Below are 23,445 nucleotides of genomic sequence, written 5' to 3'. Positions count from 1 at the left end.
GGAAGGAAATGTCTGGTGTCCTAAGAGTTTGGAACAATCATCACGAGGTTTTTTAAGAGTCCCAAGACAGAATGTCATTGTTTAGAGAAGATGAACAGCTGCACCATGTGCCAGGAGCTTCTCAGAGGTATGTTGTTTTCCTTGACTTGATTCCATTTCAGCAGTATCCAGCAAAGGAGGCTACGGCCAGGTTTTGTTTGCGACAGACCTCATGTAAGCCAAGTTTGCCTGAAACTCTCTATAAGTCAAGGATGATCTTGAACCACTGATCTTCTGCTTCAGGGGCACTGGGATTTCAAATGTGCATCACCACTTCTGTCCGAGAAATTTCTTTTTTATTTATTTATTTATTTATTTATTTATTTATTTATTTATTTATTCATTCATTCATTCATTTTTTTATTTTTTTATTTTTTTTTTTTTTGGTTTTTTGGTTTTTCGAGACAGGGTTTCTCTGCGAGCTTTGCACCTTTCCTGGAGCTCACTTGGTAGCCCAGGCTGGCCTCGAACTCACAGAGATCCGCCTGGCTCTGCCTCCCGAGTGCTGGGATTAAAGGCGTGTGCCACCACCGCCCGGCGAGAAATTTCTTTTAATTCTACATAACTGACTTCATCACTCCCACCATAAACAATAGTAACATTCATTGTACATAGGGGGAGTGGTACTTATTTTCTTATTACTATAAGTCCCCTTGTTCCCTGGTGCTTACACTTTTTGCCTATTCCCAATGTCATTATTATTATTATTATTATTATTATTATTACATTGTTATTATTGAGGCAAGGTCTTATGTAGTCCAAGTGGGCTTCAAACTAGCTAGGTGTTGAAGATGACCTTGAACTTCTGATCTTCCTGTGTTCACCTCCTGAGTGCTGGTCTTACAAGTGTACTCTACCACACTCAGTCTATGCAGTACGTGGGATCAAAGCCAGAGCTTTGTGCTTGCTTGACAAGTACCCCACCAAATAAACTACATCCCCAACCTGTTAAGGTTGGCAGGCATTGCAGTACCTACTGGGCAGAATCTGTCATGCAAATTATTGTCGTGCTTTGAAAAGTACTTCTATGCTTTGAATAATAAACTTTCCAAAGTAGTGTATGCAAGGTTATCTCATTTTTATTTTAATAAGCTTTAAAAATTTTTAAACTTTCCTTTGCTTTTTTGTTTGTTTGTTAAAGACAGGGTCTCACTCTATAGCCCTGGCTGGCCTGAAAGTGACTATGTAGACTGGAGTCTAGCCACAATAGCCCAGACTAGCCGGAATTGGCTTCCTTCTGTAGCTTCAGGAGTGCTAGGATTACAGGTTTGTTCTCTCTCAATGTATAGTCCAGAGTGACTTTTAACTTCTGATGCTCCTGCCTCTACTTCCCAGGTGCTAGGAATGAAAGTGTGAGCCACTAAGCCTGGTTCATTTGGTGGTGAGAATGGAACCCAAGACTCCACACATGCTAGGCAAGCAAGCACTCTACCAACTGAGCTATATCCACAGTTCTTCTAGTGCTTGTTGATAGGGTTTGGCTGCATTTCAAAGGTGCCCAGCTCACAGTAATGTGACTGGGGTAGAACACATATGCATAGATCTGTTTTCACCCTCTCTCCTGAAGTGGTAAGAGTTCTGGATTGAGGTCAGGAGGTCTGAATTTGAATGGTAATCACGCATATCATTATCCGAGTGCAAACTCATTCTGCTTCTATGGACATCTCTCTCTCTCTCTGTTTTTTTTTTTTTTTTTTGAGACAGGGTTTCTCTGTGTAACAGTAGTCTTGGATGTCCTGGAACTTGCTTTGTAGATCAGGCTGGCCTCAAACTCACAGAGATCCGCCTGCATCTACTTCCCGAGTGCTGGGATTAAAGGCGTGTGCCACCACCACCCTGTGGACATCCCTTTTCTATAAAACTTTATGGAGAATTGTGTGGTAGGATTGTAAGCTATGAAGTTCTAAGCAATTATGAGGCTTTTTTTTTTTCTGGGCAGCAAGTTCCACAGACCCATTAGATTAAACCATGGACTCTGGCTCACTTCCTGTAAAAAAGGAGGCTCTCCTCCATCCTTTCACTGATGGTCAAATAATCACACTGCCAAGCACCCTACAGCTGGGTAGAGTGCTCTATCCCTGAGGTCCTAGCCTTGGAATTCGAGGCAAGAGGATCCTTGAATCCAAGAGTTTGTAGTCAGCCTGGGCCACACAGAGAGAAAAGGAGAGAGAGGGAGAAAAGGAGGGAGGGAGGGAGGGAGAGACAAACAGAACACTCCAAGGGCAGCAACAGAAGCATCTTCTTAACTCCACAGAGAAAAGGTAGAACTGTTATAATAGTAGTAAGATATTTAACTTTCAAAAGTCATAGAAAACTTTTATTGGAGACTCACAGAGCACTTCACAGACAGTAGAGGCCTTCCTTCAAGGCACATAACACTGCTTGTGAGTGTGAGTTGGAAGTTTGGAAGAGAGCCAAGAAGTTCTGCTTCTTCTACAGCACTCCTCAGGACTCCTTCCCACATCTTCAGCTTCGCACAGCCCCTAAGCCCCTGCCCGTTTCAAGAATGCCTTTGATGGATTCTGGGAAAACCAATGGGGTCATGGACCTACTCAGAAAAAAAAAAAAACCCTCAGGAATGCTTCAGAGGCACGATAAGCCTTGTAAACGGAACAGCAGTAGGCTCCTCTTCTGAATTCCACTTATCTCTTGTCTGTTTGGATGTGACTGCTGACCTGGTCTGTACACTTTATCTTAGATAAGCCTCAATGAAACCCACGGGTCAAAGGCTGCTGTTCCCTGTGGGGCCAGTCCTGCCCTTCAGACTCCAGTGTTATGAGGGGTTCAGTGTTGAGGGAAAAACTGTATTTTCAGGCCTGGGGCCTGAGAGACCCGTGTGTGTGTGAGAGACTGAGAAAGAGAGATAGAGACAGACACAGAGACATACAGAGACACAGAGACAGAAACTCTGCTTAGCTGTGGTGAGGTTGGAAGCTTTGTGAGCAGATTTTTTTTAATCTGTAGTGAGTGCAGGGTAGAGACTGACCTGATAACTGATCATGGGGGCCACGCCTGTCCTCTCACCAGTGATTTGGTTCAGGGGGAAACTGGGTAAGAGGCTGTCGGGATTGCTAGGAATCAAGGCCAAACTCTCGTAAGTGATGATAGTTGTTCAGAATGTGGTCCCCGGAGTCATCAATGTGACATGGAAACAGGTTGAAAATGCATGTCTTGGACTCTAAAAGTGTCAAGGGGTGGGGCCCAGCAACCCTGGGCTTAGCAAACCTCCCAGGTGAATCTGAGTCATACTAATGTTTGAGAATTTCTTCCTCCGAGCTTAGTTTCAATCTTGTCCTCATGTATTCAGACACTGGTTTTGAATCCAGCCTCTGCAGTGAGATCAAAGATCCCTAGGGGATTCTCCTTCCCAGGCAGGATTGAGAATCACACACGCGTTCTGTCCACAAGGGCAAGTATCCTGGTTTGTTTTCTTCTGCTATGATAAACACCATGGCCAAAAGCAACTTGGGATGAAAAGGATTTGTTTCACTTTATAGCTTACAGGTCATCGTGAAGGGAAGTCAGGGTAGGAACTCAAGGCAGGAACCAAAGCAGAGGTCATGGAGCAATGCTGCTTACTGGATCGCCCGTCACCCACCCCCACCCCCACCCCATGGCTTGTTCAGTTTGCTTTCTTACGCCACCGAGGACCCCATGCCCAGGAGTGGTACCACCCACACTAGTCTGGGCCCTCCCATACCAACCATTAATCAATAAAATGCCCTAAAGACTTGCCTCCAGGCCAATTTGATTGAGGCATCAATTTTCTTAATTGAGCGACACTTCTGCCCCCCCTCCAACCAGCCCCCGCCCCACTTTCCAGATGATCTTAGTTTCTGTCAAGTTGACAGGTTACTTGAGACCATGCTGCATGTTTGGCGTGGGCTTTCTGTCCGCTCACAGTTATGGATTGGAGTTTGGGGATCAGATGGTTTCCTAGCGCAGGACCTGCCTCTGGACTGCATCAGAGCCTAGGTAGGGCTTGGTAGCAGCAGGTGGCTGGATAAAATCCCATTACATGTACATGCTGTGGTTTGGGAATGTTATTCAGCTACAGAGAAGAATACAAGTGTGTTGTTTGCAAAAAAAAAAATGGATTTGACTGGAGATTATCATATTAAATGAATTAAGTCAGCCGGACTGAGAAAAACAAATACCATAGTTCCCCTCATTCATGGGCCTTAATCAACAACAAAAATAAATGGAACAAAAGAGCAACAAAAAGAAACAGTGAACAGAGGACATAGTTACTATAGCCCTGAGCCTTCCTTATTGTAAACTAGACATTGCTAATATCTAGACAGTTATCTTAGCATTCTGAATTAAAACACTTCCTTCCACCTGAGTGTCATTTTAAACCTTACTTTTTTTTTTTTTTTTTTTTTTTTGGTTTTTCGAGACAGGGTTTCTCTGTGTAGCTTTGCACCTTTCCTGGAACTCACTTTGTAGCCCAGGCTGAGCCTCGAACTCACAGAGATCTGCCTGGCTCTGCCTCCCAAGTGCTGGGATTAAAGGCGTGCGCCACCACCGCCCGGCTAAACCTTACTTTTAAAAGGAAATACAGAGCTGGAGAGATGGCTCCATGATTAAGAGCACTAGTTGCTCTTTCAGGGGACTTAGGTTCAGTTCTCACCATCCACATGGGTGCACACATCTCCCTGTAACTCCAGTTCCAGGGGATCCAGTTCCCTCTTCTGGTCTCTGGGGGCACTGCACACACACACATACACACACACACACACACACACACACACACACACACACACACACACACAAATCTTAAAAGGAAATAATATCTTTTTATTGAACCCTAGAAATATTACATACCAAAAACTTTGTATCTACTGTGCCTAGTGGGAAGTTCAGCCCTGTTCCTTGTCTTTATGTGTTTGAGCTCAATGATTAAACACTCAGAGATCCTCCTCCCCCTCTTTCTCCTCTGCCTTGTCCTCCTCTCTGTTTTGAGAAAAGGTCTTATTATTTAGCCCTGTATGGCCTGGAACTCACTGTCAATTGGACTCACCTTGCTCTCCCAGAGTGCTGAGATTAAAGGCATGTGCCACCATGCCCAGCCTATCTTCTTTTTCATCCCCACACCTACAACAGATTTTTTCAGTTTATGGGGGGGGTGTGCACGTGAATGATTAATGCATGTGTGTGTGCATGCCCCAGTGCATGTGTGTGTGCATGCCCCAGTGCATGTGTGCAAGTCAGAGGACAACTTGTGGGAGCCAGGTCTCTCCTTTCACTCTGTGATACAGGAATCACATTTCTCAGGCTTGGCAGCAAATGTCTTTATCTGGTGAGACATCTCATTGGCCCAGGGTTTATTTTTTGAAAGAATGGATTAAGAGAAAAAGCCAGAGGGCACGGAAGAATGGGATTAAAAAAAAAAACATACACACAAGCCAGGCGGTGGTGGCACAGGCCTTTAATCCCAGCACTTGGGAGGCAGAGCCAGGTGGATCTCTGTGAGTTCGAGGCCAGCCTGGTCTACAGAGTGAGTTCCAGGACAGACACGAAAACTACACAGAGAAACCATGTCTTGAAAAAAAGCAAAAAAGGAAAACAAGACAAAACACACACACACACACACACACACACACACACACACACACACACACACACAGCCGGATATGTATGCTTGCAGTCCCCAGCACTTGGGAAGTAGAGGCAGGAAGATCAGGTGTTTAAGGCACTCTCAGCTGCTTAGTGAATTTGAGGCTAACCTGGGCTACATGAGACCCTGTCCCAAGAAACAAAAGTGAAAAACAAAAAACAAAATAAAAGAAAGAAGGAAACAGAAAATATAAATGCCAACTGATTTATTAATAATTCCATAGCCACAACTAACTAGTACAGAGGCATCTCTGTACAAAACACCCTGAACGTGTTCCCTTAACAGGGCTAACAATGTCAGCTCTGGTATTTGGAATTTAGACTGCAGCTTTGGTTTTCAGATGGATCGAGGGATGCTTGACACAGCCCACGCTTTTAACCAGACTCAAATAGAAGAATGACCACGTGACCCACGTAGAAGTAGATGAAGTCATTGGTTTCATGTCACACAACTACACCATTCCTTGCATGATACAGTGCCAGGTGGGGTGGTGTTTCTTGCTAGACTCTTGACGTGGCCTGTGGTGCCCTTTGCTTTTGTATTTCTCTAATCTTGGGTAGCATGCCTGTCACATTTCTTCCCAAGTGTCTGCACTAAACTCTTTTAGATTTATTTAATTTTATGTGTATGAGTGTTTTGACTACATGTATGCCTGTGCACTACAGGCATGCCTGATGCCTGTGGAGGTCAGAAGAGTGTGTTGGATTGCCTGGAACTGAAGTTACAGATAGTTGTGAGCTGCCATGTGGGTACTGGAGGCCAAACCCAGGTCCTCGGAAAAAGCAGCAAGGGCTCTTAACCACTGAGCCTTCTCTCCAGCCCCCAGGTCTTCAGTTTTTAATCACTGCTTTCCAGTCACCCATGGTCACTGTGAAGTAGGGCTGGCCAACTGCAGCACTCAGGGAGCTACTGGTATGGCTATGGACGGATTCAGTTTCTGCGTCTATAGGAGGATAAGGGTGTGACGCCTGAATCGTAGGGTTGGAGTAACAATTGGGATCTTTCATGACAAACATTAGTGCACAATACATGACAGTAATAAAGATTATCTGTATGCAAAGAGCATCTATATAGCTTATCATACAAGGCAGAGAGCCAAAGGAGGAACTCATAAATGGAATTACCGAGCTATAGGCATAAATCTAGCTACAATAATCACTCTATAAATGTCTTCCTTTCCGGAACATTTCCCCTGGAAGATACCCTCACTAGGAGTTATTGCCCTAGTGAAAGGAACGCTTCTTACACATCACCTAGGAGAGTAACGAAAGTAGGCACTGGACACGTGTCTGGAAAGAATTAACAGATGGATGCATGGATCCGAGACAGCTTTGTATTCTCATACCAGTACCTCAACTGTCTTGGCACTCTGGTCCCTCCAAGCCACATTTGCTCCAGCCTCTGCAAATCGAGAATCATGTTGTTCCTGTTTGAACTCATAGACTGTGTTGCCTTTTAGCCTTATGTATGGGGTGACTCGGATGTTGCAACCTGCTGCATCTCTGTTAGTTCCTGTTATTTTTGGTGCCCTTCTCATAATCAGTGTCTCAGTTTCTTTGGCAAATTGTGTGTAGTCATCCTTCGTAAGGCATCTTTCCTCTTTTTTTTTTTTTTTTTTTTTTTTTTTTTGCTTTTAACAATATTTTTTTTTTCGAGACAGGGTTTCTCTGCGTAGCTTTGCACCTTTCCTGGAACTCACTTGGTAGCCCAGCCTGGCCTCGAACTCACAGAGATCCGACTGGCTCTGCCTCCCGAGTGCTGGGATTAAAGGCGTGCGCCGCCGCCGCCGCCGCCGCCGCCGCCGCCGCCGCCGCCGCCGCCGCTGCCACCACCACCCGGCCGCTTTTAACAATATTTTATGGGTGTCATCTGGAGATTGCCAAATCCAGACAAGCATTCTATCACCGAGTCATATCCCAGACCTTCTTGGTTTTTAAGATTGGCCTAACTAAATTGCCCAGGCTGGCCTTGAACCTACTCTGTAGCAGGCCCTGAGCTTATGGTCCTCTTGTCTCAGCCTCCTCATAGTTGTGATTATAGGGCTATACAATCAGATCTAGCTAAGATGTTCTTGCATTACTAATCCTCAGCATGTCTAAGGACTCTGAGTTGTATTAATGGCACTGTGTTTACTGGTGTTTATCATTTTTTACATTTATCCTATATGATGTGTGTTAATTTCTATTTGTAGACACACGATCCAGGTCAGGAGGAACCACTAAACAAGTCTAGAAACTACCACAGAGTGTTATGGATGGGCTCTCAGGCCTTGCCATGTAGTTTCAGCTTTCCTCTGCTTCTCTTAGTCCAGGGCCTGCATCAAGGTTTTTATAACCTTTGAAGGTCTGTAACTTTTTATAACCTTTGAGATTCTCTAACTACTTTTTGTTTGTTTGTTTATTTGTTTGTTTGTTTGGTTTGGTTTTTTTTTTTTTTTTTTGGTTTTTTGAGACAGTGTTTCTCTGTGTAGCTTTGCGCCTTTCCTGGAACTCGCTTTGTAGACCAGGCTGGCCTCGAACTCACAGAGATCCGCCTGCCTCTGCCTCCCAAGTGCTGGGATTACAGGCATGCGCCACCACCGCCCGGCTGTTTTTTGTTTTTTTAAAGACAGGTTGTCACTCATAGCCCAAGCTGGCCTGAAACTCACTCTGAGGACTGGCTTTGGACTTATGATGCCCCTGCCTCAGCCTCCTGAGTGCTGCCGGGATTACAGGCCTGTGCCATCATACCTGCCTCTCTGTTGAAATTTAAGGCCAGATTACCAGTAAAGTTCAGTGGTTATACCAAGAGTTAAGGTCAGCAGGTAGTTGATCCCAGGATGAGTTAAAGCACAGAGCCAAGAAATCTCCATCTGTCTTAAGAAAGGAGCTAATGGCGGCAGTCACGTTGGGTACCTCTTTGTTGAAATGTCACAATCCATCTTTCTCAAGCTGAGTTTTCCAAGATCACCTACATGAGTCAAGGGCAGTGGTGGATGATGGCCTGTGCTGCCTGAATTCCATTTGCACTCTTTACTTTTCCACATGTGGAGGTCAGAGCTGACCCAGTCAGCTCCTAGCATGAGAAAGACACTGTGCCACAAACCACATCTGCTCTGAAAAGTCCCTGGTGACTGGAATGAAGGAAGCTTCTGTTTTCTAGATCCACCTGTTGGACAGCTTATGAAAGCCAATGTTCCTGGCCTTGGTGAGTTTCAGCTCTACTGCCCAGTCCGTATCCACCCTCAGCTGTCATAGCGTGAGCAAAACTTCCTTGGCGAGCTGGACAGTAGCTTCTAGCCCCACCCCCTGGGTTTTGCTATAATGGCCTAGGAATTTGGAGATGGCTCTCACCCGAGAGCAGTGTGAAGAGGACCTCTCCAGGCCCTCTACCACACAGAACGGTGTTTCCCCTGCTGCTCTTTGCCCATGGTGCCTCGGTTCACTTCCGTTTTTTCTATGGGAAACTCGCTTTAGCATTAACATATGAGACAGCCTTTGGGCTGTCAAGGACCTGGGTGGATCCATGCTCATAACAAACTTTTACACTGAGTTAAGAGTTGTAAATGAGTGGGCCACCATTTTTCTTTACTAAATTTATTTATTTATTATGTATTTATTTATTATTAATTAATTTATTTATTTATTCTGTGTGTCTCTCTATGTATGTATATACTCATACTCATGCTCATACATCACAACTCGTGTGGAGGTCAGAGGACAACTTGCTGGAGTTAACTCACTCTTTCTACCATGTGGGTCCCGGGCTTGAACTCAGGTCATCAGACTTGGCAGCAAGCATTCTTAACCCACTTAGCCATCTCACGGGCCTTGTTGTTTTGGATATTTGAGATAGGTTTTCATGGAGCTCAGGGTGACCTTGATCTCAACATGTAACTGAGGTTGGCCTTTAGCTCCTGATCTTTCCAAGTGTTAGGATTATAGGTGTGTGCTACTAAGCCCAGAAAGGCAGGCCATCAGTTGAGTTCCAAATGAACAGATGAGGAAACGGGTGATAAAAGTATGTAACTTGAGCACATTTGGTAAATCCCAGAGTAGGTATATAAAATAAAGTTGTGTTGACCTCAAAGCTAAGCCTATGTCAGGTTATGTTGGTCCAAGAATCCATCACTGCTCTTCCTTGCTTTCAAGGGAATGGATGGGCTGAAAAGTTCAGGTGCTCTCTCTGGGATTTCAGATTTTAGAGAAGGCAAGGGCCTGTGGGTATTTTCTAGATAATGCTGCTAAGGCGTTGCAATGGGACACACTTTAGGTAGGTCCACGTGAACTTAAAAATTCAGTCCCCTAGTGGGTCACTGTAGCTCCCTACAATGCAAATCCAATGTTAACATTTTCTTTTAAAAAGCATGTGCCCCTGCTGGTTGGGGGTGATAGCACATGCCTTTAGTCCTAGCAGTTGACAGGCAGAAGCAGGCAGATCTTGGTGAGTTCTAGGCTACATAAACCTGTAGATGTAACCAACCGTCTTATTAAATAAGAAACACAGAACCAATGTAAAGAAGAAAGTCAAGAAGTCAGAGCTCAGAGCTAAAACCTTACCCTTCCTCCTGCGGTGGTCCTACCTCTCCGAAAGAGACCTATTTCCTGTGTGTTTGTCTTTATATAGTCTTTCTGCTCTGCCTTCTCATTGGTTGTAAGCCCAAACACATGACTGCCTTGTCACTGTCTGTATGTACAGCCCTCCAGGTCTTCTATGGTATTGAGATTAAAGGCGTGTGTCTCCAATGCTGACTGTATCCTTGAACACACAGAGATCTACCTAGCTCTGTCTACCAAGTGCTGGGATTAAAGGCGTGTGCCACCACCACCATGCTCTTGCTATGGCTCTAATAGCTCTGACGCCCCCCCTCCCCCCGGGCAACTTTATTTATTAACATACAATTAAAATCACATTTCAGTACAAATAAAATACCACCATATAAACCCCTGTCTCAAAGTGTGTGTGGGGCGGTGGCTTTTCTGCAGATTTTCCATTGTCCTCTTTCCCTCTCTACCTCTGTCCATGTCCCTCCTTCCCCCTTTCTCTCTTATGTACAGGGCTAAGCACTCTATACCACTGAGCAACATTTACGGCCTGTAGATTTGTCTTAAAGGCCCAGTGGAGGACTTTACACCACATGTCCAATGATAAAGCTGGGGCTGTGAGTGTGCTCAGTGGTAGAAACACTTTCCTCCTCTGTGTGGGAACCAGGCTCCATCTCCAGATCCAAAACAAAATCGTAAAGCTTGGTGAGCTTGTCTTCTTTGTCCATCTCCTTAGTCTCCACAGCCAGCTAGGGCTCACACCCATCTCTTCCTGCCCACCATTCTCATACCCTTTTATTCTCCCCCACCCCCGATCTAGTGTCTCTGTTTGTGGTTCTCCTATAGGGAGAAGACTCCCCCTGAATTCTGGTGTGTTGTAGTTTATCTGTGATACTGTGTGTCTCAGATGTAATCCTCGGGTCCCACAGATCCTGAAACACTGACAGTCCTATCAATGACCATGATGTTTGGATCATTTTGGAACATACTTAAGGAGCTGAAGCTTGTCTTTCTTGGTCTTGTAGGGACACTGGATGTCATTAAAGCCCCAGTTCCTATATAACAAGGACTGACACTCATTGAGAACCTACATCATGTCAAAGTCCATGCTAAATAATTTCATTAATGTTATTTAATTCTTTTTAAAAATAATATTGTATTCTTTGATAATTTTATATAGTGTATTTTGATCATATCCACTCCCATTCGTCCAGATCTATTCCACTTCCCCACTCCTTCCCAACTTTGTGTCCTTTTTTAAAAAATAACCCAACAAATCCAAGTTGGGTGGCCATATATGCCTGAGTGTGGTAATTCACTGTTTTCCTGTCAACCAACTAGGAGCCATACCCTAAAGAAAATTGACTCTCCCATCCCCAGATGCCGTCAGCAATGAGTCGCTTCAGATATCCCCTCAAACTCATGCTAGAGCATTGACTGGCTTGATCTTGTGCAGGTCTTATACTGGCAGCCACAGTTGCTGAGTTTATAAATGCAGTGGTCCTGTCATATCCAGAAGACAATGTTTCACTCTGATCCTTCCTAATGTCTGGCTCTTATAATCTTTCCATTCATCTTCCAGGATGGTTCCTGGGCCTTGGGAGGGTGTGTGTGTGTGTGTGTGTGTGTGTGTGTGTGTGTGTGTGTGTGTGTATGTGTGACATACATGTCCCATTTGTCTTAAACATTTTTAACGTTATATATGTTGAGTCAGAGATTCATTAATATTTCACATTATTCAGTAGTGTGAAAGGATATATGGAATGTGTTCTAGATCTATACAATAGAATTTGAGAGTTTGAAAGTACATTAATAGTTGTCTGGGAAATGAAGACATATACTTTGAAAAAAACCATGTACATAAATGTTCATTGCAATCTCAGTCATAACAGCCAAAGGTAGAAACGACTCAGATGTCCACCAACAGATGTGGATAAAGCAGCTGTGTGACTCCTACACAGAAATGAAAGGAGTGCAATCTGGATCAATCCTTAAGAAATTATGTGCAATTAAAAAAACAGCCTCTAAACATCATATGTTGCCTGATTCCATTTGTCTAACATTCTTAAAATTGGGAACCTGTAGAAGCAGAGGCCAGGTTAGAAGCTACTTGTGGTGTGGTAGCCGTCTTATACCTTGAATGTGATGGTAGATACACAAACATATCTGTATGTGATAAAATTGTACGGAGCTGAGTTCATACACACCATTACAGGTAAGACCAGGGAGAGCTGAGAAAGACTGGGGGATGCTATCAGTGTTGATCTCCTGGTTGTGATACTGCACTGTAAGTTGGCTTGATGGCGCCATGGAGGGGAACCAGGCCAAATGTACAAACATCTGCGGTAGCCCATTCCCGTTACTGTATTCCAGGTGAGGGGGTTTCAGTGCACGATCTTTTGATCTGTTGGTACTGAGGCAGCACATTGCAGGGATGGATATGTGCTGCACCAAAGCTGTTTTCTTTGTGGCTGGAGCAGAAAAGAGAAAGACAAAGGGGCCTGGCTCCCACTAGTCTCTTCCAGGGCATGCCTCCAGGGGCCTGAATACCCCCTGCCAGGCTCTACTAAAGGTCCCACCACCTCCCCTGCAGTGTCACAACTGGGGACTCAGTCTTTCTTACACGGACCTCTGAGGGACATTCAAGGTTTAAGGTAGAGTGGCATTTCTTTGTATTGTTTACTAATGCTGATTGGGAATCCTTATTATCTCAAAAATAAAACATGTAATAAAAAACTAGGCTGGGGTGCTCGACAGTTAAGAGCAGTGGCTGCTCTTCCAGAGGACTCAAGTTCAAATCCCAGCACCCACACTGGAGCTCACAACCTTCTGCAGGTCCAGTTGCAGGCACTTACGTGATGCACACATACGTGCAGGCAAAACACTCAGACACATACAAATAAACTCTTTTTTTTTTTTTTTAATAAAAAGTAGGCTGGGGGCTAGGGAGATGGCAAGCCATGAGGTCTTGAGTTCAGATCCCCAGAACTCACATTAAATGTTGGGCACAGCGAAGGGACAGAGACAGGAGGATCCCTGACTCACTGGCCAGCCAGCCCTTGTCAAAATGAAAAGACATCAGAGATCAACCTCCGGCTTCCACACACATGTATGTACATGTGCACAGGCACTCACTCATGTGCACACACACAAACAAGTATGTACACTACACACAGAAAACACATACAAAAGAACAATAACAACAAAATAAGAACAACATCAAGTTAGCAGAGGTTCTTTGCCCTTCAATTAAAATGTCCTAACCTGAGAGGAAATTCTGAGGCTTTAAGAGCAACAGATTCCAAATAACTGAACTGTGGTCACAGATCGCAAGCTCGGTCCCTTCTCTGCAAGCATTGCAGTGCGTGTTCTCTAAAGCCTTGGTTGCGCCATTCTCTGAAAGGCTCTTTTGGTTTTGCACTTCCTGCAGTGGGAGCCTTCCACCTCAGAGCCGCATTCTCCTTAGCTGGGCTCTGGAGACTGGAGAAGCAAGCTCCTCCCTTTCCTGTGTGGATTTGACAGGCAGCTTTAGAGGCTTACTGCATCTCGGTGGGGAGCAGAAAAGAGTGGCTGTCTAAAGGCCAGGGCATAGCAAAGGCACCAAAACAGGAGCTTGGCAAGCTCACAGGGACTGAGCAGAATCAAGAATAGAATCTATGGCCCGAGACAAAAAAAAAAAAAAAAAAATCCGCCTTTCTGCTTCCCCTGGGAATGAGTTAGTTCATATGTTCTGTATTTGTTCATTCTTCCCCATTTCTCACGTATTTATTTCGCTCCTTAATTGACTGGTGGAAGCCAAGCCCCAAGTGTTTGGAGAAGTGAAGCTTTGTACTGGCTTGCAGCAACCCATTTAAAGACAGAGAGAGAGAGAGAGAGAGAGAGAGAGAGAGAGAGAGAGAGAGAGAGAGAGAGAGAGAGAGAGAGTTTGATTTCTTTATTTTGTGTGCGAAGGGGTGGCGATGCTGAGTGTGTGCCTGCCATGCTGTGCCCTTGAAGGTGAGGACAGCCCGGAGATGTCAGCTCTCTTACCATGTAGGTACCAGGATGGAAATTAGGCTACCAGGCTTTGTAGCAAGCACCTCTACCCACTGAGACATACCTCTGATGCTAGCACCCATTTTTTTGTGGGGTCGGGCATTCAGATTTCTCTGTGTAGTCCTGGTTGTCATGGAATACGATATGTAGACCAGGCTGGCCTGGCACTCACAAAGTTCCTTCTACCTCTGCCTCATGAGTGTTGGGATTAAAGGTGAGTGCCAGCATCCAGGCTTGGAACCATTTTTTAAAGGCTGGGTCTCACTCTGTGGCTTAGGCTGGCCTTAACCTCATGGTTTTCTTGCCTCCATCTCCTCAGTGCTGGGGTTATACATGTGTGCCACTCACTATTTCTGGCCACACCGTTTTTACTTGTTTGGTTTTTGAAAAGGGGGCTCACATAGTCCAGACTCTCACACTTGACATATAGCTGAAATTAGCCTTCAACTCCTGATCTTCCAGCCCCTCCCTCCTAAGTACTGGGATTCAAGGCATGAGTCCCCACATCCTACTCACCCACTTCCTTTTCCTGCTACTTAGGTTTTTGTTCATTTGTTTTAATTGGACTCAAGGTGCTTTTGGTGTAGCATATGGTGCTAGTGGAAAGAGAAGCTTTAGGATTGGGGATTTCTAAACAAGGGTGTGCAACATTATAAATCAGTTGACGTTTGTTTCTCAGATCTTTCTTGAGACCAGGTGGGCCTCAGCCTCCCCAGTGCTAGGATTACAGGCGTGTATGACTATACTAAGCATCCTTGCCTTATTTTCAATGCCACAACTAGAAGGGGTTGGTCCTCTGCCTTGTCCTTTCCAATGTCCCTGGCATCACACACTGTTGTGGTGAGTGAGCCCATAAACTCCAGTCTGCAAGGGTCAACAAATAAAGACACTTGCTGCCAAGCCTGAGACAACCTGAATTTAAATTAGTCCCTGGGACCCAAGTAAGCGGTGGAAAGAGAAACTAACTCCCGCATTGTCTTCTGACCTCCACATTCGAGCTGTTGTGCACATGCCCACACAAAACACACACACACACACACACACACACACACACACACGCACGCACGCACGCACGCACGCACGCACGCACGCACGCACACAGGCACTCAATGAAATGAAATGCAATGTAATTTTAAAAACCCAGCTGAAGGAGCAGTTGCCTTTAAAGCCTGGCCTGTTCCCTGCCTCCCTCTTCAATGCTCTGGGATCTCACCTGCCAAGCCTGCTGAAGCCAGCTCCACACCTTTGAGAATTCTCTTTGTGTGGCTGTCAGGCCTCAGCTTCCTGCTCTGACTTTGGCTCTGTCTGCTCCTTGTCTCCTCTACCCGTCCTGCCCCAGGACAACTTCAGTGATGATGCTCCCCTAGGTGTCCCTTGGAGGACAGGAGATTTCCATGTTTAGGACGGTTTTCATGTTTGCCTTTAGACTACTTCCTGGCGTGTTTTTTTTTTTTTTTACCAACATTTACAATATTCTTATAGCAAACTCTGGTAGATTGGAGAGCTTATACCACCGGCCTTGGTCACCGCCGAGAACAAAGAGCACATTAATCTAGCAATGTCATCTTGCTTCACCCAGTTTCCTCCAGCCACGTTATGCAATATGGATTTACTGCTTCCTCCTCCTTCTTCTCCATTTCCTCCACCTCTCCTCCTCCCTCTCTTCCCCTTCCTTGCCCGCTCTGCTCTTGTCTTCATTCCCTTTTTCTTTCTTTCGGAGTTGCTCAGGCGGCCTTAGGTTTCTCAGCCAAGTGAGTCTCCCGCTTCGGCTCCTGGGTGCTGGGATTGTATGCATGGGTGACCACGCCCAGGAAAGTTAAGTTCTTTTGGTTTAGGAGAGTCTTGGGGCCCCAACCCAGGGCCTTGTGCTCTAATACCTGGCTCCATCCAATCTCTCCTTTTCTTGCATTTACTTTTGTAGGAGGTCTCTCCTCTCTGTACTGTTTCATTCTTGTTACCTTAAAAGATAAAAATGCCTTAAAAACCACAGTGTAGCCTGGGGTACATAGTGAGATCTAGGACAGCCTGGGCTCCAGAGTGGGACCTTTTCTCAAGAACTACAAACAAAACTCCTTAAACTTCTGCTCCCTATTGAGTTAATTTATTCAGCTCAGTCGTGGTGCCTGCTCTGTGGTCCAAGAAATCTGGCACCCTTTTCTGGCATCCATGGAAACAGCACCCCCCCCCACAATCTTAAAAATTTAAGAATAGGAAGGAATTCTCCTGACTTGACATTTGTCAAGAACTATGGCAAATAATAATTAATAGGAAGCTTATAGATGTCATCTCACTGACAAGAAGACATGCTCTATAATTTAATATAGTATTAGAAGCTTTTAGGAAATCAACATAAAAGAAAGGCACAGAAAATGGGTGAACTTAAAAGGAAAGGTATAATTTCTATTACTTGCTGAAGGCATAATCATTAACAGATAAACTACACTGGTTATAGTGGTACACACATTTAATCCCAGCGCTTGAGAGGCAGAGGCAGGCAGATCTCTGTGAATTTGAGTTTGAGGCCAGCCTGGTCTACATAGTGAGTTCTAGGACAGCTACACCTTCATAATGAGAACTTGTCTCAGAAAAACAAAGCAAAAACAAACAAAAACAACAACAAACTAAAAAACTAACTAATGAAAACCCCTAATACAACAAACACTCACATTTTAAGAACAAATAAGGGAATTCAGCTTGTATTTAAGATCAACACCAATAAAATTTTTGGTACCTTTGCTGTATCAAACTAGAAAAATAAGAGGAAATAGAGTCCTAAAAATAACATGACCTAAACACTTGCAGGAGACAGCACAGAAACTAGTGTAGAGGGCAGAAGGTCCTTGTGCTCACAGGTAAGGACTAGGGAAACTGGGAATTTAAACAGGCAGGGTTGTCTCCTTAACAAGAACATGTTGACCTGTTTTCCACCCAGAGAGCTGGGAATGGATGTAGTTAATAGCCTGGTGACCGGTGCTATCTGTGGGGCCAGGTTACAACTGTATCCTGAAAAACTGCTATGTTGGTTTATCTTAGACACTTGTTTCCCAGTCCATAAAACCCATCCTTCTGAGAGATGTCACTTGTGCTTTACAACAGCCTGGGAAACCTCTGTGGGATCTGTAGGGTCAGGCCACTCCTGACCCCCCTGGCCTGTTATGTTTAGCTCAGTCATTCTCCAAAGACTCTTATCTTGAGCATTGTTTCTGAGTTAACAGAACCCATCTTTATGGAAGAAACCATATGCAATTTGTAAAGAGCTTCAGTGTAAACAAGTCTTAAGCTTTGTTGTACACACAGGCTTCATTCATCATCAGGAATTTCCAAAATCGTGCTGTGCTTGAATATGCCTAAAATAAACTGCCTAGTGTCAGACTCTAGAAGTTTCAACCAGCACCAGTTAACTAAATCACGCTGAACCAGATTTCCTTCTTGCCTCACATAGATTGTCACTCTGCCAGTCCCGGTGTTTGCAGAGATCCAAACAGCAGCATCTCACAGAGCCTATTTTCCTAGGTAGTCCATCACTGCAGGGAAATGTGGGCAGCAGGAACTCAGCAGCTGCTCACGTTACAACCACAGTCAAGAGCAGAGAGTGAACACATGCCAACTGCTCAGCCAGCTTTCCCTACTCTTACAGGATTCTGAGCCCAGCCGCAGGAATGGTGCCACCCACTTTTAGGCTAGGTTTTCCCATATCAATTAATGTAATTAAGACAACCCCCTACAGATAAGCTCCCAGGTTAATCTCATCTCGACAGTCCTTCCCTGAAACTTGTCTCACTCGATTCTACATTGTTTCAGGGTGACTTGTTTCCACACCATATTATTACTGATTTTTTTCTATCAACAAAGGAGTTCATAGACAATGTTAAATTATAGATGGCAGCAGATATGTAAATCATTGATACTAACAAAGGATTAATATACAAAGAATATACAGGAATGTTCACAAAGCATCAAAAAAGAAAAGAAAAGAAAAAAGGAAGAAAGAAAATGAAGAATGGAGCTAAACAAGCAAGTCACTGGGAGAAAAGCTACCGAATGTATAGACTGATCCTAAAAATCACAAATACTCAGCTATTGTGTTCATGCTCGTCACTAGTCAAGGCATCTTGCTCAAATTATATCAAGTTATCTCAATGTTCCTTCTTCCTCCTGCCCAATGTTTCTCTCCCTTCCCTTCTCTTCCCTTCCCCCCTTTTCATCCTTCAGTTCAGCTCAAGTACAAACCTTTACCAGCCCACCTCTCCCTCCATCAAATGCAAATTGTGGTGAAATCACTGATCGTATGGCCTCATTCACATTGAGGCACAAGTGACTTGTGTCACATATGACATTCTGTTACCCCAACCCATCTAATGCATCAGTAGTGATGGCATTTTGGGTATCAGCCCACAAGACAAGGGGGATGTTTTACTCTCAGATGGAAAATGAGGGTAGGAGACATATCCCGATTTACATAAGTTAAATGACACACAGTCTTGCCTCCTTTGGCTCTTTGTGCTGAACATTTTGCTTGCAAAAAACGAGCAGCAGCCTTTTTTGATAAGAGAGTGCTCTGGAAGTGGGTTTTGAAAGTTGGTGTTGAGCACTTAGGAGGCAGAGGCAGGCAGATCTCTGTGAGTTTGATGCCAGCCTGGTCTACAAAGCAAGTTCTTGGACAGAGGCCTGTTATACAGAGAAACCCTACCTCAGGGGCAAAAAAAAAAGTCAATGTTTGGGATTAAGCTTTTTTTTGTTTCCTTGAAGCAGCTATGAAATAGTTATTAGGGAAGAGAATTTTAAACTAAAAACCTTTGTTTTTCTTTGCAGCCAAGTCCATAGGTAAAGAGCATGCCTTCGAACATGAGCATTACATGTGTGGAGGGATTTTTTTCCTGTTGTAACCTGGATGCCTGGGGCAGTCAAGATGAGTTGGGGCAACTTGGTACCTGCTCTCCAGCTCCTGCTCCTGTTCATCGGGCTTTCTCTGCTGTCTTTGGTAGACACATATGGGTTCAATAAGTGCACACAGTATGAATTTGATATTCACCATGTGTTCTGCATTCGGAAGAAGATCACCAACTTGACAGATGCCATTAGTGACATACCTGGATACACTACTCACCTCAACCTGACGGAGAACTACATTGAAATCCTTCCTGCCCGGAGCTTCACTAATGTGCCTGCTCTGCTGGACTTGAGACTAGAGTGGAATTTCATTTGGAAGATCGATGAAGGTGCCTTCAGGGGACTGGAAAACTTGACCCTTCTGAATTTAGTGGAAAATAAGATTCAAAGTGTGAATAACTCGTTTGAGGGCCTGTCCAACTTGGAGACCTTGCTCCTGAACCACAATCAGATTACCCATATTCACCAAAAAGCCTTTGCTCCTCTGGTCAAGTTGAAATATTTGAGCCTAGCTCGAAACAACATTAGCAATTTTTCTGTTATTCTTGAAGCAGTCCAGTATCTCCCGTGCCTGGAGTACCTTGATCTTACTAACAACAGCATTATCTACTTGGACCACAGTCCTAAGTCGTTGGTTTCTCTGCTCCACCTGAGTTTCCAGGGGAACAAACTAATGGAGTTAAACTTCTCTGCCTTGTCACTGCCTAACCTAACCACTCTAAGTGCTTCCCAGAATGGCCATGGCGTCATTCAGAATGTGTATCTGGAAACTCTGCCCCAACTCAGGAGCTTGAATCTGAGTGGAACATCAGTGAAACTAGAGATGCTTTCAGCCAAACACCTGCAGAATATAAGGGTTATAGACCTCAGTAACCGGGAGCTTAGACATGGTCACTTAAATGTGAAAACTGTTTGTCACCTCCTCAGAAACCTACCCATGTTAGAGGCGCTGGTTTTTCAGAAAAATGCCATCAATTCGGAGGGCATTAAGCATCTAGCAAAGTGTACCAGGCTTTTGTTCCTTGACCTGGGCCAAAACAGTGACTTGGTTCATCTCAATGACAGTGAGTTTGACGCTCTACCCAGTCTCCAAAGACTGAATCTAAACAAGTGCCAGCTTTCCTTCATCAGCAACAGGACCTGGAGTTCCCTGCAGAACTTGACCATCCTAGATCTGAGCCACAACAAGTTTAAAAGCTTTCCAGATTTTGCGTTTTCACCCTTGAAGGGCCTGAAGTCTCTCTTTCTCTCAAGAAACCCCATCACAGAACTCAATAACCTGGCCTTCAGTGGGCTATTTTCACTGAAGGAGCTCAACTTAGCTGGGTGCTGGATAGTAACAATTGATAGATATTCCTTTGCTCAATTTCCAAATTTAGAGCTCTTAGATCTTGGAGCCAACAATATCCGGACTCTCAACCGTGGAACCTTCCGATGTCTGAAAAAACTCAGTGTTTTGATTCTCTCCCACAACCGCCTGGAAATTATAGAGCCCAGTGCCTTTTCCGGTCTCACTTACCTACATCACCTTGACCTGGTGTACAATAGCTTGTCATATTTTCATAAACACCTTTTCTCGGACCTGGAAAAGCTGCAGGTTTTGAAACTCGGTTTTAATAAGATCAAATATGAAACCACTAGGACCCTTCAATACCCTCCATTTATGAAGCTCAAGTCTTTGAAACAGCTCAGTCTAGAAGGACAACAAAATGGGATTCAGGTTGTTCCAAGCAACTTTTTCCAAGGGTTGAGTAGCTTGCAGGAGTTACTCCTAGGAAAAAATCCCTCCATATTCCTGGACCACCGCCAATTTGACCCTCTGATTAATCTCACCAAGTTGGATATCTCAGGAACAAAAGGTGGAGATCGAAGTCTCTATTTAAATGCTTCCTTATTCAAAAAACTCAAAAGGCTAAAGATCCTGCGCCTTGAAAATAACAACTTGGATTCGTTGGTTCCTGGCATGTTCTCCAGCTTACAGAGCCTACAGGTCTTATCTTTAAGATTCAACAACTTGAAGGTCATTAATCAAAGTCATCTGGAGAATCTGAAATCATTGATGTTTTTTGATGTCTATGGGAACAAACTTCAGTGCAACTGTGACAATATGTGGTTCAAGAACTGGTCAATGAACACAGGGGAGGTCCACGTCCCCTTCCTCCGGAGCTACCCTTGTCAGCAGCCAGAGAGCCAGAGTTTGCTTATAGATTTTGATGATGCCATGTGTAATTTTGACTTCGGAATGGTCTACTTCTTCTGTTCCTTCAGTGTAGTTCTCACCACCATGGTCTTCTCTTGGTTCAGTGCCAAGATGATTTCCTCTCTGTGGTATGGTTTGTACATATGTAGGGCTTGGTACCTCACTAAATGGAACAAAACAGAGAAGAAGTTCTTGTATGATGCATTTGTCTCTTTCTCAGCCACCGATGAGGAGTGGGTATATAAAGAGCTTGTTCCAGCCCTAGAAGAAGGCAGCCAGACCACCTTTAAGCTCTGTCTTCACCACCGGGACTTTGAACCTGGCATTGACATCTTTGAGAACATCCAGAATGCAATCAACACAAGCCGGAAAACTTTGTGTGTGGTCAGTAACCAGTACCTGCACAGTGAATGGTGCCGGCTTGAAGTCCAGCTGGCCAGCATGAAGATGTTCTATGAGCACAAGGATGTCATTATCTTGATTTTCCTTGAAGAGATTCCTAACTATAGGCTGTCCAGCTACCACCGACTCAGGAAACTCATAAACAGACAGACATTTATCACCTGGCCAGACAGTGCTCACCAGCAGCCGCTCTTCTGGGCTCGCATTAGAAATGCACTGGGCAATGAGACTGTGGAGAAAGAAAATACACATCTAATTGTTGTCGAGTGACTGAAAGTCTTATAACCCCAAATCCGGCTGCATAATGTTACCCAAAATACATGTAAGCTGAGTTGACTAATGAACCCACTCTTTGGGGACAAAGGCAGGGGTTGCTTATAACTGTAAGACCTAGGACCATTTGGCTAGTGTTCATCAAGCAGCCAGGAGAGTGCAGAGAAGTGCTTGGAAAACTTTCAGGAGCAGGGTCCCACTGCTATGGAATTGGATAGATGGAAGAAATTCCTGTTTTATTAAGGAGAGGACTTGGGACACCAGTCATCTGAAATTCTGGGGAACAGAAAGGTCTTGTGTGTCTCTGAGATCGTTGCTCAATCATTTTCTCCAAGTCAGTTCCTGTCGAGAGAGACTGTACTTGTGTATGGGTTTCCTCAAAATTTAAAACCTTCCATCTTGGAGGGAAACTTCCTAAGACAGATGTTTACAGAGAGATAAAACAACAGGATGGTCTAGGGGAGAATGAAATATTCCACCCCACAGAAAAGCTTGTTAAGACAGGAGGTAAACAATTCAAAATAGTTTCACCGAGTCCCTGATACTGACCAGTTCCTGGACCCCTCCCTCCCCAAGTGTGACTAAGCAGTAAAGCCTGCTGAGAGAGAACCTCAGACAAGCCTAGCTGCCCGGAAGGAGCAGAGGGAAGAAGCGGAGAGCAGCCCAGCTCCCTGGAAGAGGCTCACACCAACTGAGCCCCCAGGAAAGGACACTCCATCCCGTTGAGCTCTCTGCAGGCTGTGCAGTGGGTTCTAGGTTTCCAGCTTATGTCAGCTGTCATCCAAGCTTGGGTGGGCTTTGTTTTTCAGTCATTTCTGCTCCGATAAGTAACCCCTCACTCGTGTTCTTGTGAATAAACCCAATAAAACTCATTGGTTCACCAAGTTGGACTTTGGTGGTATCCATACTTTGGTCTGTGGTCAGTTCCCTATCTGGAGTGAGTAGACAGTTGTTCATTTCTCCCCAGAATAGAGTCACATAACAGCACTGTAATGCCAAGAACCCCTAACAACAGAAACAACAAAACAAAGACAACACAACAACAAAAACCACATAAAATCAAAAAGTAAAATAAGGAAAGAAAAAAAAAAAGGAATTGCCTCCTACATGACTGTCGTCTGTGACTGATGTCCCAGATACACCGCCCTTGGAGTTTTCAAATCTATCTTTTTTTTTTTTTTTTTTTTTTGAGATGGAGTTTCATTGTGTAGCCCTCCTGGCTGTCCTGGAACTTGCTCTGTAGACTAGGCTGGCCTCGAACTCACAGAGATCTGCTTGTCTCTGCCTCCCAAGTATTGGGATTAAAGGCGTATGTCATCAATGCCTGGCTCCTCAAATCTATCTTAAGATGTCTTAAAATGGCATTGCTATGAAGTCTGTTTTGCCCAACAAGCCCGGGTGATATCTGTTGCCGCTCGTACTGCTCTGCTAACTCATCAAGCCCACTTCTTAAGCCGATAGGT

At 44.5% G+C, this 23,445-nt stretch overlaps 1 protein-coding gene across 2 annotated transcripts; it reads left to right on the top strand.

Moving 5' to 3' along the window:
* LOC102909648 (toll-like receptor 13) lies at positions 1–23,082 on the top strand. 2 transcript variants are annotated; one of them, XM_076561423.1, is made up of 3 exons: positions 56–127; positions 8,801–8,845; positions 19,030–23,082. In XM_076561423.1, the coding sequence occupies exon 3, from the start codon at positions 19,109–19,111 to the stop codon at positions 21,977–21,979; it is 2,871 nt and encodes a 956-aa protein (XP_076417538.1). In that variant the 5' UTR covers positions 56–127; positions 8,801–8,845; positions 19,030–19,108; the 3' UTR covers positions 21,980–23,082. The 2 variants fall into 2 exon arrangements, with proteins under 2 accessions (XP_015841741.2, XP_076417538.1); XM_015986255.3 differs by lacking the exon at positions 8,801–8,845 and having other exon boundaries at positions 1–127.
* The last annotated feature ends 363 nt before the right edge of the window (positions 23,083–23,445 follow it).

Source organism: Peromyscus maniculatus, chromosome X, assembly GCF_049852395.1.
Source record: "Peromyscus maniculatus bairdii isolate BWxNUB_F1_BW_parent chromosome X, HU_Pman_BW_mat_3.1, whole genome shotgun sequence".
Lineage (NCBI taxonomy): Eukaryota > Metazoa > Chordata > Mammalia > Rodentia > Cricetidae > Peromyscus > Peromyscus maniculatus.
This window is presented reverse-complemented; position numbering and strand designations above follow the sequence as displayed.

Coding starts and splice junctions, on each gene's coding strand:
- LOC102909648 (XM_015986255.3), top strand. CDS start 19,109: ATGCCTGGGGCAGTCAAGATGAGTTGGGGCAACTTGGTACCTGCTCTC.